Genomic DNA, 12,822 nt, shown 5'->3' with positions numbered 1-12,822 from the left:
TGGCAAAATGTTTTAGAGGACCCCCAGAAGTCTCCAAAATGAACACTTAATGCACCCAGAACTCACTTCTATATAAAGACCCTTTCAAAAGGTAGCAGTTAAGTGCCAATTTTGATACATTGTATATTTGCATAGAGTCTGAAACATCATTAGCTAACTACATTTTAACCCAAAAATTAATTTCATTTCCGCTCACACTGCTTTAGTGAATCTCCGCAGTTAGTAACCGTAGTTCAATTCAAACATTTGTACGCTGCTGATGGAAGCTGATGCCAGCCTGATCAGGCTTATCGTTGCTACAGTCTGAGCAGCGTTTGAAACTTGACAAAATTAACAAACAACAAAAAAATGCAATTTACTCCACGCAAGTTGCAGCTAACATTGCAATTCCAGGCTCTGTCATTAAGGGGAGGCACTCATGTGGAGTTAGAGAACACGAAAAGAAAAACAAGTAGGCAAGCAAAGAACATGCAAGCTGAGATTGTTAAAATAGATGCTACTAACGTAGGCTGCGGCTCTCCCGAACAAATTAAAGATAAAACACCCCGAATAAAACTTATTGTCCCTGTGTGCAATGCTTGGCTGAGGTTAGTGCTCCGCTGCTCCCTATTGAAGGTGTTTATGTTGCTGGGGCCAGGCAGCAGGTGCAGGTACCTTTGCTGACGGGAGATGTGCAGCAGGAGGCCGAGTGACTGCCTTTCCTCTCCCCAGACGGGGCCGCCCTCCAGGCCGCCTCTTGCTCCCCCGGCCCTGGGCCGCTGCTGGTCGAGGTGGTGACGCTGTGGAAGGCGCTGCGGCTTCCCGGCGGAGAGACGGACGGAGCCGGGGACGGAACTGAGGTGGATGAGGAGGACGGCGAGGAGCCGGGGGCCAGCCGGGCGCCGCCGGGGGGAGTGCTGCCGGCGGCGGCTCGCAGCTGAAAGGGGACGGTGGCTCGGAGCGGCTGAGGGCGGCTGGAGGTCGGGGAGCCGCTGGGCCGCACCCGCGGCGTCATCTGGGAGGACATCGCCGATCGAAGGGACTTGGAATTCGAAGACAATAAATGGCGGCAGCAGCGGCTGTTCAGCGACCCCCTCCAGCTGCTCCTAGCCCACCAGCTCCTAGAGACAGGATCCACTCCGCTCGCGGCTCCCTCTCTGTTCTCACACAGTACATCAACACTCACTCAAACTTTCCCTGAGCCCCATCATCACCGTCCCGCCCCCTTATGGCCTCCTCTCTCCCCTCACTGGCCGTACCTCTGTCAGTTCGAAATCCGATTGGTCTGACTCCCCGTCCCTCAGTCCATCTGTGACCAATCGCAAGGGGTCGATGGCACATTTCGGGACGGCTGCCGGGAGAGAAAGACACTGATTGGTTGTGTCGTAGGAGGGTGGGGTCTTCTCCAGACCTCCCACTTGTTTGGTGAGTGCCGACATCAATCAAGGCTGTCACCGATAGCTATTGGATGAGGCTCGAAGGGCCTCCATGGCAACGACGGTGAGTAACGTCACAACCAGCGCGGCACGATCATGTGACCATCTCTCCCAGGGTTTTACTACAGCCTTTGACGTCACAGTAACAATAAAAATAATGAAAAACTCCTTCTGTTTCTCAATGAGTTTCTAATCAAAAAGGCTGCCGCGACCTCATTACAATGCAATAAACTGACGTGTGAATATTTTTTTTCTCACAGCATTTTCTTCACTTGTTTTTGCTTTAACTGTGTCTCTTTTCCACAGCAACATTGGTATTCTTTTCATCCCCTGCCAGTTAGTCCGACAAAATTCACTGTAAGGTCACCATCAAAAGATGCAATGCACCGAAGCACTCCTTGAGCCATAGAAGTTCCCAAGCAGTGTATTGGGCAATTTTGCAATTGAATAGCCGATGGTCCTGACACTCTCCAATTCAGCTATTTGCAAAGCATTGACACTGTAGGTGTTTTCTGAAACAAAAGAATGAGCATACCCTACTGGTGTGTCCATATGTTCTGGAGACCTGAACACTAATGTCTGTGCTGTTGTTGACCGTACAGATTCACAGTAAATAATTTCTGAATATTTGTTAGCAATTTAGTCTCTCACCATCTGAAAAAGACAGAAATTATATACAAGCCTGTCCCTGGTAAACATTATGAGTCGCCATCACATATGACCTGCAGTAGATTCTTACCTATGCTGGCAATATCATGTCATTTAATAATCTCTTTGTAAACAGTGTGTAAACTCTTGTGTGACAGGTAAAATGGGCTAAGCAGTGGCAAATTAGGTTTATTAACGAAAAATATGAGGTGATGCATTTTGGGTAGACTAACATAGCTAGCGAATACATATTGAATAGAAGAAACCTAGGATGTATGGCAGTCAGATGGACCTTAGTGTGCATGTCCATAGATCCTAATGAAGGCAGCAGGATACGTAGTTAAGATGACTAAGAATATGTAGGGGATTCTTGCCTTTATTAGTCAAGGCATCAAATACAAGAGCATGGAGGTTGTAATGGAGCTGTATAGAACATTAGTTAGGCTATCGCTGGTGTATTGCACGCAGTTGTGGTCACCACACTGTATGAAGGATACAAAAGAAATTCACTAGGATGTTGTCTTAGGCTGGAGTGTTTCAGTGATGAGGACAGCCTGAATAGGCTGGGGTTGTTTTCCTTACTAGAGAAAGCTGAGGGAGATCTTGATTAAGGTGCACAAATTTATGAGGCGCATAGATAGTGTAAATAGGGAGAAACTTCTACCTTGACTAGAAGGATCAGTAACAAGGTTTTAAGGTAAGGAACAGGAAGTTTAAAGGGGATTTTAGGCTTTATTTTCTTTCATCATGTGGTCAGTATCTGGAACTCACTGCCTAAAATGGCGGCAGATGCAGGAATCCTCAAGGCATTTAAGAAGCATTTAGAAGAGCACTTGAAACCCCATATCACACAATGCTGTGGACCAATTGCTTCAAAATGAAACTAGAATGGTTAGATGCTTTACATCCTATGCAGACATGGGCTAAAGGGACTTTTCTGTCCTGTAAAATCTCCATGGCTCACTTACAAACAGCATGCTAACTTCAGTCATTTCTACTTTTCATCAGTGTCTACATATGCTTTGTACGTACGCTGTTTAAATTGAGCAGGTCTCCCTATGGTGTTGATGTGCATTATTGTTGGCTGTTCATCTCATCTCTTCCTAAACTAAGAGTGATTGCCCTTCTCCAGGAAGCATTATTCAGTGGCTATTGCTATTGCTATGGCAGCTATTGTACCTGGTCCACCTCCAATCCTGGAGATTGTTCAGAACCCTGTAGCTGATGGTCATTCTGTATTTTGTACAGGTGATGCAATCACATCTTGTGATCAATGCCTACATGGGCTGACTCTTTGAAAGCACTGGAAGTTTGCATTGGTTGGCTCTCCAATGCTCAGCTCTTAGTGTTACTTTGCAGTGTTATCAATGTGAGATTTGACTTTCTGTCATTTCTCTTTGATTTTGTTAATCATGCCTGTTGCTACTCCTAACTTCAGCTGTTATTTTTTGCTGTAAAAGAATAATTGGGAGCAATGTAATACTAATCTTTGGACTGGACTACTTTCCATGTCTTCAGAAGTAGTGTTACATGATGAAGGGTCTAGGCCCGAAACGTCAGCTTTTGTGCTCCTGAGATGCTGCTTGGCCTGCTGTGTTCATCCAGCCTCACATTTTATTATCTTGGAATTCTCCAGCATCTGCAGTTCCCATTATCTCTCTCTTACATTCAACGAAGGATTGCTTTGAATAAGGCTGTGCTGGATTTGCTCAATTTCTTTATCATTCAACTTGTAGTTTTGAAACTGCCTCAGACTTTCCGTTTGACTGCACATCGTGCAGAGAAAATGTCTGTGTTAAATTTGCCAATCCTTTATGAAATGTCTGAAATCTCCATTCATGAATTGTGTGCCATTACCGCAATGTCTGGAATAATGCAATGACTCAAGTGTGCTTTCAGACATACTATAATCTAACTTGTAGTCTTCAGATGGTCCAGTTTCCAGTAGTCGGTATAGTACTCAATGGTGATGAGGTAATCAGTTACTGTGAGAATGAAGAAGTCTACTCCAAGCTTTATGCATGGGTAATATGGGATTTCATTCATCAGAGCAGCTCTTTATCTTGCTTATCTTTATCTGCGATTTATTACAAGCAGTGCACTAGTTGATATGGTGATTAATTTTAATCGTCATGTTTCGCCAGTTGAATACTTCTCTTTCCTTCCTCAGATTACAAAATTCCTTGATGGCATGCCTGAATTTGCTTTAGATTTCTTTCATCACATCCTCAGGGGTGAGAGGTATATTTGCTTTGTACAAGGTCCCATCTTGGGCTATCATTTAATTTCTGTCTGCCCAAAAATCTCTTAGAGCAACAGATGTGCCCATGATGCTTTCAGGCATATTATCATCATTAATTCCTGGAGCACATGGACAGCTGCATTTTATTACGTTCTTTACTTAATTTGAACATCTTTCAGATGCAATGTGCCTGTTAGTTGATGATTCCTAAGGCATTGTTTCGCATTAGATCTGAAATATTTTATACTTTGCCTCAGCATCCATAACTTCCCTTAAAGGGGAGAGTTGCTTTAGATGGCATGTTAGTTATGTACATCTGTTTCTCTTTCTTGTATGTTTCATCCAGATGATAACTCTGCAAACTAAGTCACATTCTTTGCTTTAGAGTGACTTGTGGTCAAGCTACAAGTTAATGAGAGTGTAGCAGAATTCAGTTTATGTTAATACCCAGATACAAATGCAAATAGTTGTCTTTCTGTCAGCAGATTTCTCCAAGCCCTGACTTGCTGGCATTACAATGAGATGTGACTTCACAACTGACATTGTAATAGCTCAGCACTGGCATTATTGTTGACAATTATTTACATTTGGTGAAATCTGCTTCCTGTTCTGTTTCCTAATACAATCCATTACATCCACATAGCAGGATAATATAGAGTTGCACTTTCTGATGACAAATTAGGCACAAACTTTGCAAAGTAGTCCATGAATCCGATAAAGCATTACACTGATTTCACAACTGTTGGTTTGTGCATCTTTGCTGCATCTTGCCAAGATCTGGGTGTATTCCTCTCACAGTCAGTACATGAGATATACAGAGAATCTGAGATCCATCCCCGCCTCTTTGACTGCTCTGCCTCCTCTCCACCTATCTTCTCCTCGATCCGCCTCCCCTCTCTCCCTATTTATTTCAGAATCCCCTTCCCCTCCCCCATTTCTGAAGGAGGGCCTAGGCCCAAAACGTCATCTCAGATGCTCCAGCATCTGCATTTCCTACTATCTCTGAAACATGAGATATGTAGTTGACTTTAGGTATCTTCAATTACATCTTTTTTATTGTTCACCTTCAGGTCATTCTGGTGAGCTGTCTCAAACACTTGTGATGGATTCTGATCGTGTTCATCACAGAATCCCTACAGCATGGAAACTAGCCCTTCGGCCCAACCAGTCCACACCAAACCTCAAAGCATCCTACCCAGACCCACCCCACTGTAACCCACCTAATCTACACATCCCTGAACACTACAGGCAATTTAGCATGGCCAATCCACCTAGCATGCACATTTTGGACTGCAGGAGGAAACCGGAGTACCCGAAAGAAACCTGCACAGATGCAGGGAGAATGTGCAAACTCCACACAGACAGTCACCTGAGGGTGGAATTGAACCCAAGTCCCTGGCGCTGTGAGGCAGCAGTGCTAACCACTGAGCCACCGTGCCATGTTCTGTGTTGGCTTCTTCAATTGTGCCTGCACATCTATAGCCTGGATCATCCAGAATAGTTTCCACTCTGGAAAATTAGTGATTATTTCATGCTATCTTTGTTGGTACTCTTCTGGATCAGTGGAAATGACAAATGGCAAGAACAGCCATCTGTACCAACCAGATATAATCCAGAGTGTAGTTGGAAAGCTTTCACATTCACTCACTTAGCTTGTCTTCGCATCAAGGGTGGTAAAGACTTGCCTTCACACAAAGGATGGTAAAGACTTGCCTTCTGAGGCAAGTTGTGATAAAATATCTTCAATGGCTAGCATTGGATTGTAAGATCTCTTCAAAGCTTTACTGAGATTCTTTGGATCTATGTATACTCTCAGTTTTCCAGGGTTTTTCATTGCTACCATGTTCTGAATCCAAATTAATGGAATTGTCACTTTCTTGGTTATTCCCTCTTTCCAGTGCTCCTATCTTGTCTTTCAGGGTGGTATTGAGGGCAGATGGAACTCTTTTGTTCACGTGTCTTTTACTTTCATCTACTTCAAGATAATATTTGCTCGGAACATACCCAAGACCTGGAAAACCACCTTTGTAATCTTTTGTGATCTGTTGAGAAGTCAAATTCTTAAGGGCCTGCAAAACACAGCAAATTTCTTCGGGCACATTTAAGATTACTGGCCCAAACTTTAGACTTGTTTCAGGGGAGATATGTGGATTTTACTTAACATCTACAATCTTGAATTCCAAGTGTTCATTCTTCCCACGACATTGAGGTCTCAGCTTTACTTGCCCTTTTAGGACTAGTGTTGCATAGTTTCAATGTCACAAGTGAGGCCCTCAGTTTTGGGTCACCATCTGAAGTTATTTTTGCAACCCTCTGCAAAATTCACATTGCTGTACAAAGCACCTTTGTCTGTTGGAAATTTCATATTCACTTGATGTCCCCTCCTGCTGTCAGCATGATAACAAATCACAAACCTTTTATCACTTTTAGGCCTGCCAGTGTCAACCTGTTGCACGTTGTAAAGTGATTTGGCAGAATCATCAGCTGATGTTCTTCAAGCAACCAGCTATGTAGGCTTGCTCTGCTTCTTTCTAGCTACGCACTTGTATATGAAGTAATTTAGCTTCTTTCAGTTAGAGTACTGCTTTCTCCCAGTTAGAGTATTGTTTTCTCCATGCTGAACTGACTTCATTTCCTTTGCTGTGATTCCCTCCACACTATTTACATGCTGCTTTCTATCCTTATTCTATCTGCTGGCTCTTCAGCAGATATTTCTTCCATTTTTTTCCAAAATGTTATACACATTCTGCCTGGAATGCCTCCCAGCATAACACATTGCCTCATCTGTTTTCCTGTTAATACATTCTAGCTTTTCTAGCTGGTGATCAACAATCTTGGGACTTCTGTACATCATTATTTGATTTAAGAATCTTTTTATTGAATCATAGAATTTCACAGTACAGAAGCAGGCTTTCAACTCATCATGTTTGTACCAGTTCCTGAAAGAGCTGCCTAGCATGATCCACTCTCCAGCCCTATCTCCGTAGCCCTCTAACTTCATTCATTTCAAATATATATCCAGTTCACTACTGAAACCTGCTGTGGAACCGGCCTCCACCATTCTCCCAAGCAGGACATTCCAAATCCTAAAAAACTCCTTGAGTAAAGAAGTTTCTCCTCATCTCACTCCTAGCTCTCTTGCTGATAATCTTGAAGTTATGACCTCTAGACTAACTAATGGAAATAAAATATCTTTCTTCACCTGTCAAAATTGTTCATAATTTTGAACATCTCAATAAGGTCACCTCTTAACCTTCTGAGCTCCAAGAAGAACAATCACAATCTTTCTAATCCTTCCTTGTATCTAAAATCCTTAATTCCTGCTATATTCCAATAAATTATTTTTGATCTCTCTCCATGACTTTAACATCCCTCCTTAAATAAGGTGCCCAGAACTGAATATGATACTCCAAATTAGTATTTTTCTCCTCATGTAGCATTCTCTCTTCGCAGGATCTCTGATGATTTATCTCTGATCAGATCATTTCTCAGTTGTCCAAATTCATAGCATTCAGTTGAATGTATCAGTACTGTCACAGTGATCAATAGCCACTCTCTTCTTAAGTTCTGATATTGATACCATTAAGAAGTAACATTAATATAACATTGAAATTGTGTCTTCAAAGCAGGGACTGAAACTCTGGCTTTTTCTGCTCTTCAGTGATACCTAGGCTACAATGCAGCCTGTAGAACTCTTTCCAAATCATTTCCAACTCATTCGGGAGCTGGACAATACATAGCCATTTTGACTCAGCCAGTAATTCAAAATTTCTGAGGTAGATTTCACCTGACTACAGAATGCTTGCCAGAACACTAAATACTACTGCGCATATTTAAACATTCTTCTAATAAAACAGCCTAATTTACAGGGCTGGGTGGCTCCTTCATAGAAGGAAGAAGAAGAAATCATTGTTACCTTGAATCTAATAAGCACAAAAATCTCTTTCTTCTTGTACTGTTATTTGAAGCGACTTTGCAACTGCTTCCCAATGACTCCCACTCTCTCACTTGTTAAAAAAAAATCCCATCTATCCAGGCTTCAAAAGATTGTTAAAAAGAAAGGAATGTTTGTTTGCACACGTAGCTGTATGCATGTCTGATTCTTAATTTTTTGGGGGAAGAAACCTTACTTTCCTGATTTGAACTGTTGGTTGTGGGAGTCCTGACACCAATAACTGGCTCTGAAATCTCTCTATTTTGAGTACTGGTTCAGTTTTTGTGGTCTTGCAATTTGTATTTTCAGCAACCAGAAGTCACAGCTCATATCTTCAAATGCAGTTGACATCAAACACAAGAAAAGAAAAACTCATTTGGTTCCAATACGTTGTTGTAGATTCTGACTTAAGATGTCCAGTTATCAAGAAGGTTCAATAATGAATTTGCAGGAGCCATCCTGAAGTGAAAGAGGAGGCAACATATTTCAGAGAAGTCCTCTATTTTTCAAACTCAGTTAAATTGAAAATGCGCTACATCTGCATCACTCTTACTGTAATCATGCGATGGATGAATCATTTGCATTAGCCACGTCCAAAGAACTCAGTAACTTTCACACAGACTTCCTCAGAAGTGGTTATTCACGAGTTTCACAAAATTCTAGCCATTGTGATCCTCAAGCAAGTAACTACGAGAGACAGAATCAACAATAGTAATGGTACATCTAAGGTTGGCTCGTTATCTTGACACATGCTGATAATAGATTACCCAAGAAGGTATTCCACAGTGAGCTAAAACTTGACAAATGCTCCAAAGCATGACAGTTCAAAAGATATTAGGATTGCCTGAAGACCAGTCCAATAGAATATGGATTTCAACTGACGTGATGCGAGTGACGGAAAACATGTGGTGAAAGATGATTCACAATGTCACAGCAAAACTTGAAACAAGTTTTAAGCAAAGAAAGAAGAGCCTAAAGGAAATCAAGATTAGTCCACAGATGAATCTGACAGCTGATGTTCTGCATTGGGAGGGGGAGGACAATATTCCACACAAAAGTTGAATGTAACAGTCATTTAAGAATCCACAACCTTTACCAAGTTAGAGACAAATTATAGACTGAAAGCATTGACAATGAGCATCATATTTTCTCAATATTGTTATTCCTCTCCCACGATACTGCTGGAGTAAAGTGTTTTAGCCAGAAGCTTTGCCAATAACTGAAAAAATGCACATACATGACTGTTTTCTTTGACTGTCCAGCAGTATTCAGACTTATCTTCCATCCAGAGGCCTTGATGTAAACATCTTCCTGCTCCAAAGGCCATATTTTCTTTTCTCAATTTACACAGTTCCCATACACAGAGTCTTTAGGCATGAAGATGAAGCCTAAACACATCTCAAAGAATAAAATAAATCACACTTCATAGTTAATCTGCCAAGTAACACATCTGGATCAGAAAAATGAAACACATGTAAATCTCCATTGAGTTACAGATTAAAAGATCACCTGGTACATTAAGCACATTCCCATACTGACATGTTGCAATGTATTTGCACCATAAACAAAACTCTGGCTCCACTCTCATCAAACATCAAGATATGTAACCTCTAAGGAGAAGCTAAAAGACAAAAGAAAACAAACCAGAGAGCAATTCTGGGAAAACTCTGGAAATTATTTCTTGATCAAAAAAGACAATGAACGTGCCAGCAATTTATATGAATTATTTCAACTATCCCTGAGCTAACTTCTTTGGCTTGAGATGTCCTTGAATGTCAGCAATTCACCTTTTTGAACAACAGCAGTTACCAAACACCTTGGTGGGTGGGGAGGGCAACTGACATTTTTACAAATAACACAGTGTGGAGCTGGAGGAACACAGCAGGCCAGGCAGCATCAGCAGAGCAGGAAAGATGAAGTGACCCTTCTTTAGAAAAAGGAACCCTCCTTTCTGAAGAAGGGTCCTGTACCAAAATGTTAACTTTCCCATTCTTCTGATGCTGCCCGGTCTGCTGTATTCCTCCAGCTCCACACTGTGTTGCATCTGACTCCAGCATCTGCAGTTTTTACTATCTCTGAGATGTTTTTACAAGCCTTATCTGTCACTCAGTGTCATCTTAGATTTCAGACAGTCATGCCAAAGAGTATAGATAATAAAATGTGAGGCTGGATGAACACAGCAGGCCAAGCAGCATCTCAGGAGCACAAAAGCTGACGTTTCGGGCCTAGACCCTCTGATGAAGGGTCTAGGCCCGAAATGTCAGCTTTTGTGCTCCTGAGATGCTGCTTGGCCTGCTGTGTTCATCCAGCCTCACATTTTATTATCTTGGAATTCTCCAGCATCTGCAGTTCCCATTATCTCTCATGCCAAAGAGTATAGCCTAGATTTTATCGATATTGCAGCACCTGTGTCATGCAAAATGATAGGTGTCCACAGAAATTGCAAGTCCTTTCCATGAACATGGTACTTCCCAATTTCCAGGGGCCATGAAAAGCACTTGCTTCAAGACTACGAGACTGAGCGCAAGTTGGATTTAGCAGCATCTCATTTTCCTCTTGAGGACCCTGTAGCTTTCAATATTGACTTCAACAATTGTAGAACATGAACATCTTCTTCTATGTCCTTTACCCAACCCCCACAACCCAGGCCATGTCATGTCACGGGTTGCTTTCATCACAGTCAACCCATTTTCACCTCTTATAGTCCCTATTATCAGCTTTTCACCTCCCTGGCTTACCATCATCCATTCCTTTGTCTGCCTGACTGTTGTTCCCTCTCACTGGCCACCATCTCCACCTATCGACTCATTTCTTTCCACGAACGACCCCCTTCCCACCCGCCCTCTATCTTCAGCAAATATACAACTTTTTCCTCAGTGTTTGAGGAAGTGTCACACAGGATTCAAAAGTTAACTGTGCTTTCTCTCAAAAGCTGCCAGACCTGCTGAGTTTCTCTGGAACTTTCTGTTATTGTTTTAGAAATAGGTTTGGGTGGAGACTTTCATATGTGCAGTTGGCATTTTAAACCATCAGTTCCCTCCATTCAGTTAACTGGATTTGGGTAGCCCAGGTAAAGGGGCATATGTTTGCACAGCAGCTATAAAAATGGGTGGGTACAGGAGCATATGCTGACATGGAGTTTCTGAGGAGTAATGGGAAATGGGTACAGGATAAGATTTCCTCTAATTTTGTTTTCTTCTACTCAGACCTCTGAGGTCTATTTGCAGCAGCAGCTTCTGAAACCAGAAGACAATGTCAGGAATGGCATTGGTATGCTGATTGTCATGTGCAGATCCTCAGAGTGGTTGCACAGCCACACAGCTGCACAAAGGAAATGTTGGTACAGGGTATGGAGTGGCATGGATCAGCCCTAGGAAATGCGTGAGAGGAGGGGAGTTTGAGAAGGCTGAGGACTGGAGAGCTGTTTAACTTTTTATTCTTTTTGTAAAATCTTCACTACATTGCCAGTGCATGGAAGCTGTCCTTCTGCCAGCTATCCTCCAGCTCTCTCCTCTCGGTCTGGGGCTGCCCTGCCTGTGCTCAAATGTAGCTCACACTTCAGGCTGAAAATCTAATGTCCACGCAGTCATTTTTAGAAGTTGAGTTTCTGGATGTAGGACATCCTCCAAATTGACACATTTGACTCATGGCTGAAAATCTAGACCTTATTCTTTGTCCCATTGTAACTTGTGGCTACTCTCCACACATCCTATTCCTAATTGAGTGTTTTTTGTAAATTACGAATATGCTACACTATATGTGGGTGGCACAGTGGCTCAGTGGTTAGCACTGCTGCCTCGCCGCGCCAGGGACCTGGGTTAAATTCCACCCTACGGCAACAGTATGTGTGGAGTTTGCACATTCTTCCCATGTCTGCATGGGTTTCCTCTGGGTGCTCCGGTTTCCTCCCACAGTCCAAAGATGTGCAGGCTAGGTGGATTGGCCATGCTAAATTGCCTGTAGTGTTCAAAGATATGTTGATTAGTGGGTTTTAGAGAGATGGATCCGGGTGAGATGTTCTGAGGATCAGTGTGGACTTGTTAGGCCAAAGGGCCTGTTTCCACACTGTTCGGACTCTATTTCTTTATCAAAACAATCCTATGTATAGCGAAAAGCTGGGGCCCCGCTACCAGTCAAGCTAATTCAAATGTTGGGGTTGCAAAGAATTGAAAAGGATTTATTTTAAAAAAAAGTTACACTTTAAAGTATAACCTCGGCTTAGGGGTAGGACTTACAACTAAGTCAGAAGCTTGTGTTTGCAGTTTGTAACTTCAGTACATAATCTTGACTGAGCCTGGATAACTGACAGTGTAATATCTTTGGAGATGATGTCATTTAGCCACATGAGATGTCATACTGAGGTCTGTTCAGCTGCATGCATTTGAAGAAAGGAAGTGAGATCCCCTAGTGCCCTAGAAAACATTTTTTTCCAGAATCAATAGGAACAAAACAAATGCACTCACTGTTTATTTCATTTGTTGCTTATAGGGCTGAACTATATCAAATTTACATTCATGTTTGCATGCAAGGCATAAGAAATGCAATAAGGTGCATCCAGTATATATGCAACAGTGTTCTTACTT

The 12,822-nt window shown here is 42.3% G+C and overlaps 1 protein-coding gene across 4 annotated transcripts in view; it reads right to left on the bottom strand.

Annotated features, from left to right (window-relative positions):
* psmc5 (proteasome 26S subunit, ATPase 5) overlaps positions 1-1,175 on the bottom strand; it is a 123,062-nt gene extending 121,887 nt beyond the window's left edge. For 2 of the 4 annotated variants that reach the window (XM_059638716.1, XM_059638717.1), the window contains exon 1: positions 655-1,175. In XM_059638716.1, the coding sequence (XP_059494699.1) occupies positions 655-1,006 (352 nt within the window). In that variant the 5' untranslated portion in view covers positions 1,007-1,175. The remainder of the gene's footprint in view (positions 1-654) is intronic. The other 2 variants (XM_059638719.1, XM_059638720.1) reach the window with 1 other exon arrangement.
* Between the last annotated feature and the right edge of the window lie 11,647 nt (positions 1,176-12,822).

Source organism: Stegostoma tigrinum, chromosome 31 (assembly GCF_030684315.1).
Source record: "Stegostoma tigrinum isolate sSteTig4 chromosome 31, sSteTig4.hap1, whole genome shotgun sequence".
Taxonomy (NCBI): domain Eukaryota; kingdom Metazoa; phylum Chordata; class Chondrichthyes; order Orectolobiformes; family Stegostomatidae; genus Stegostoma; species Stegostoma tigrinum.
The sequence above is the reverse complement of the archived record's forward strand: the minus strand, read 5'-3'. Positions and strand labels throughout refer to the sequence as shown.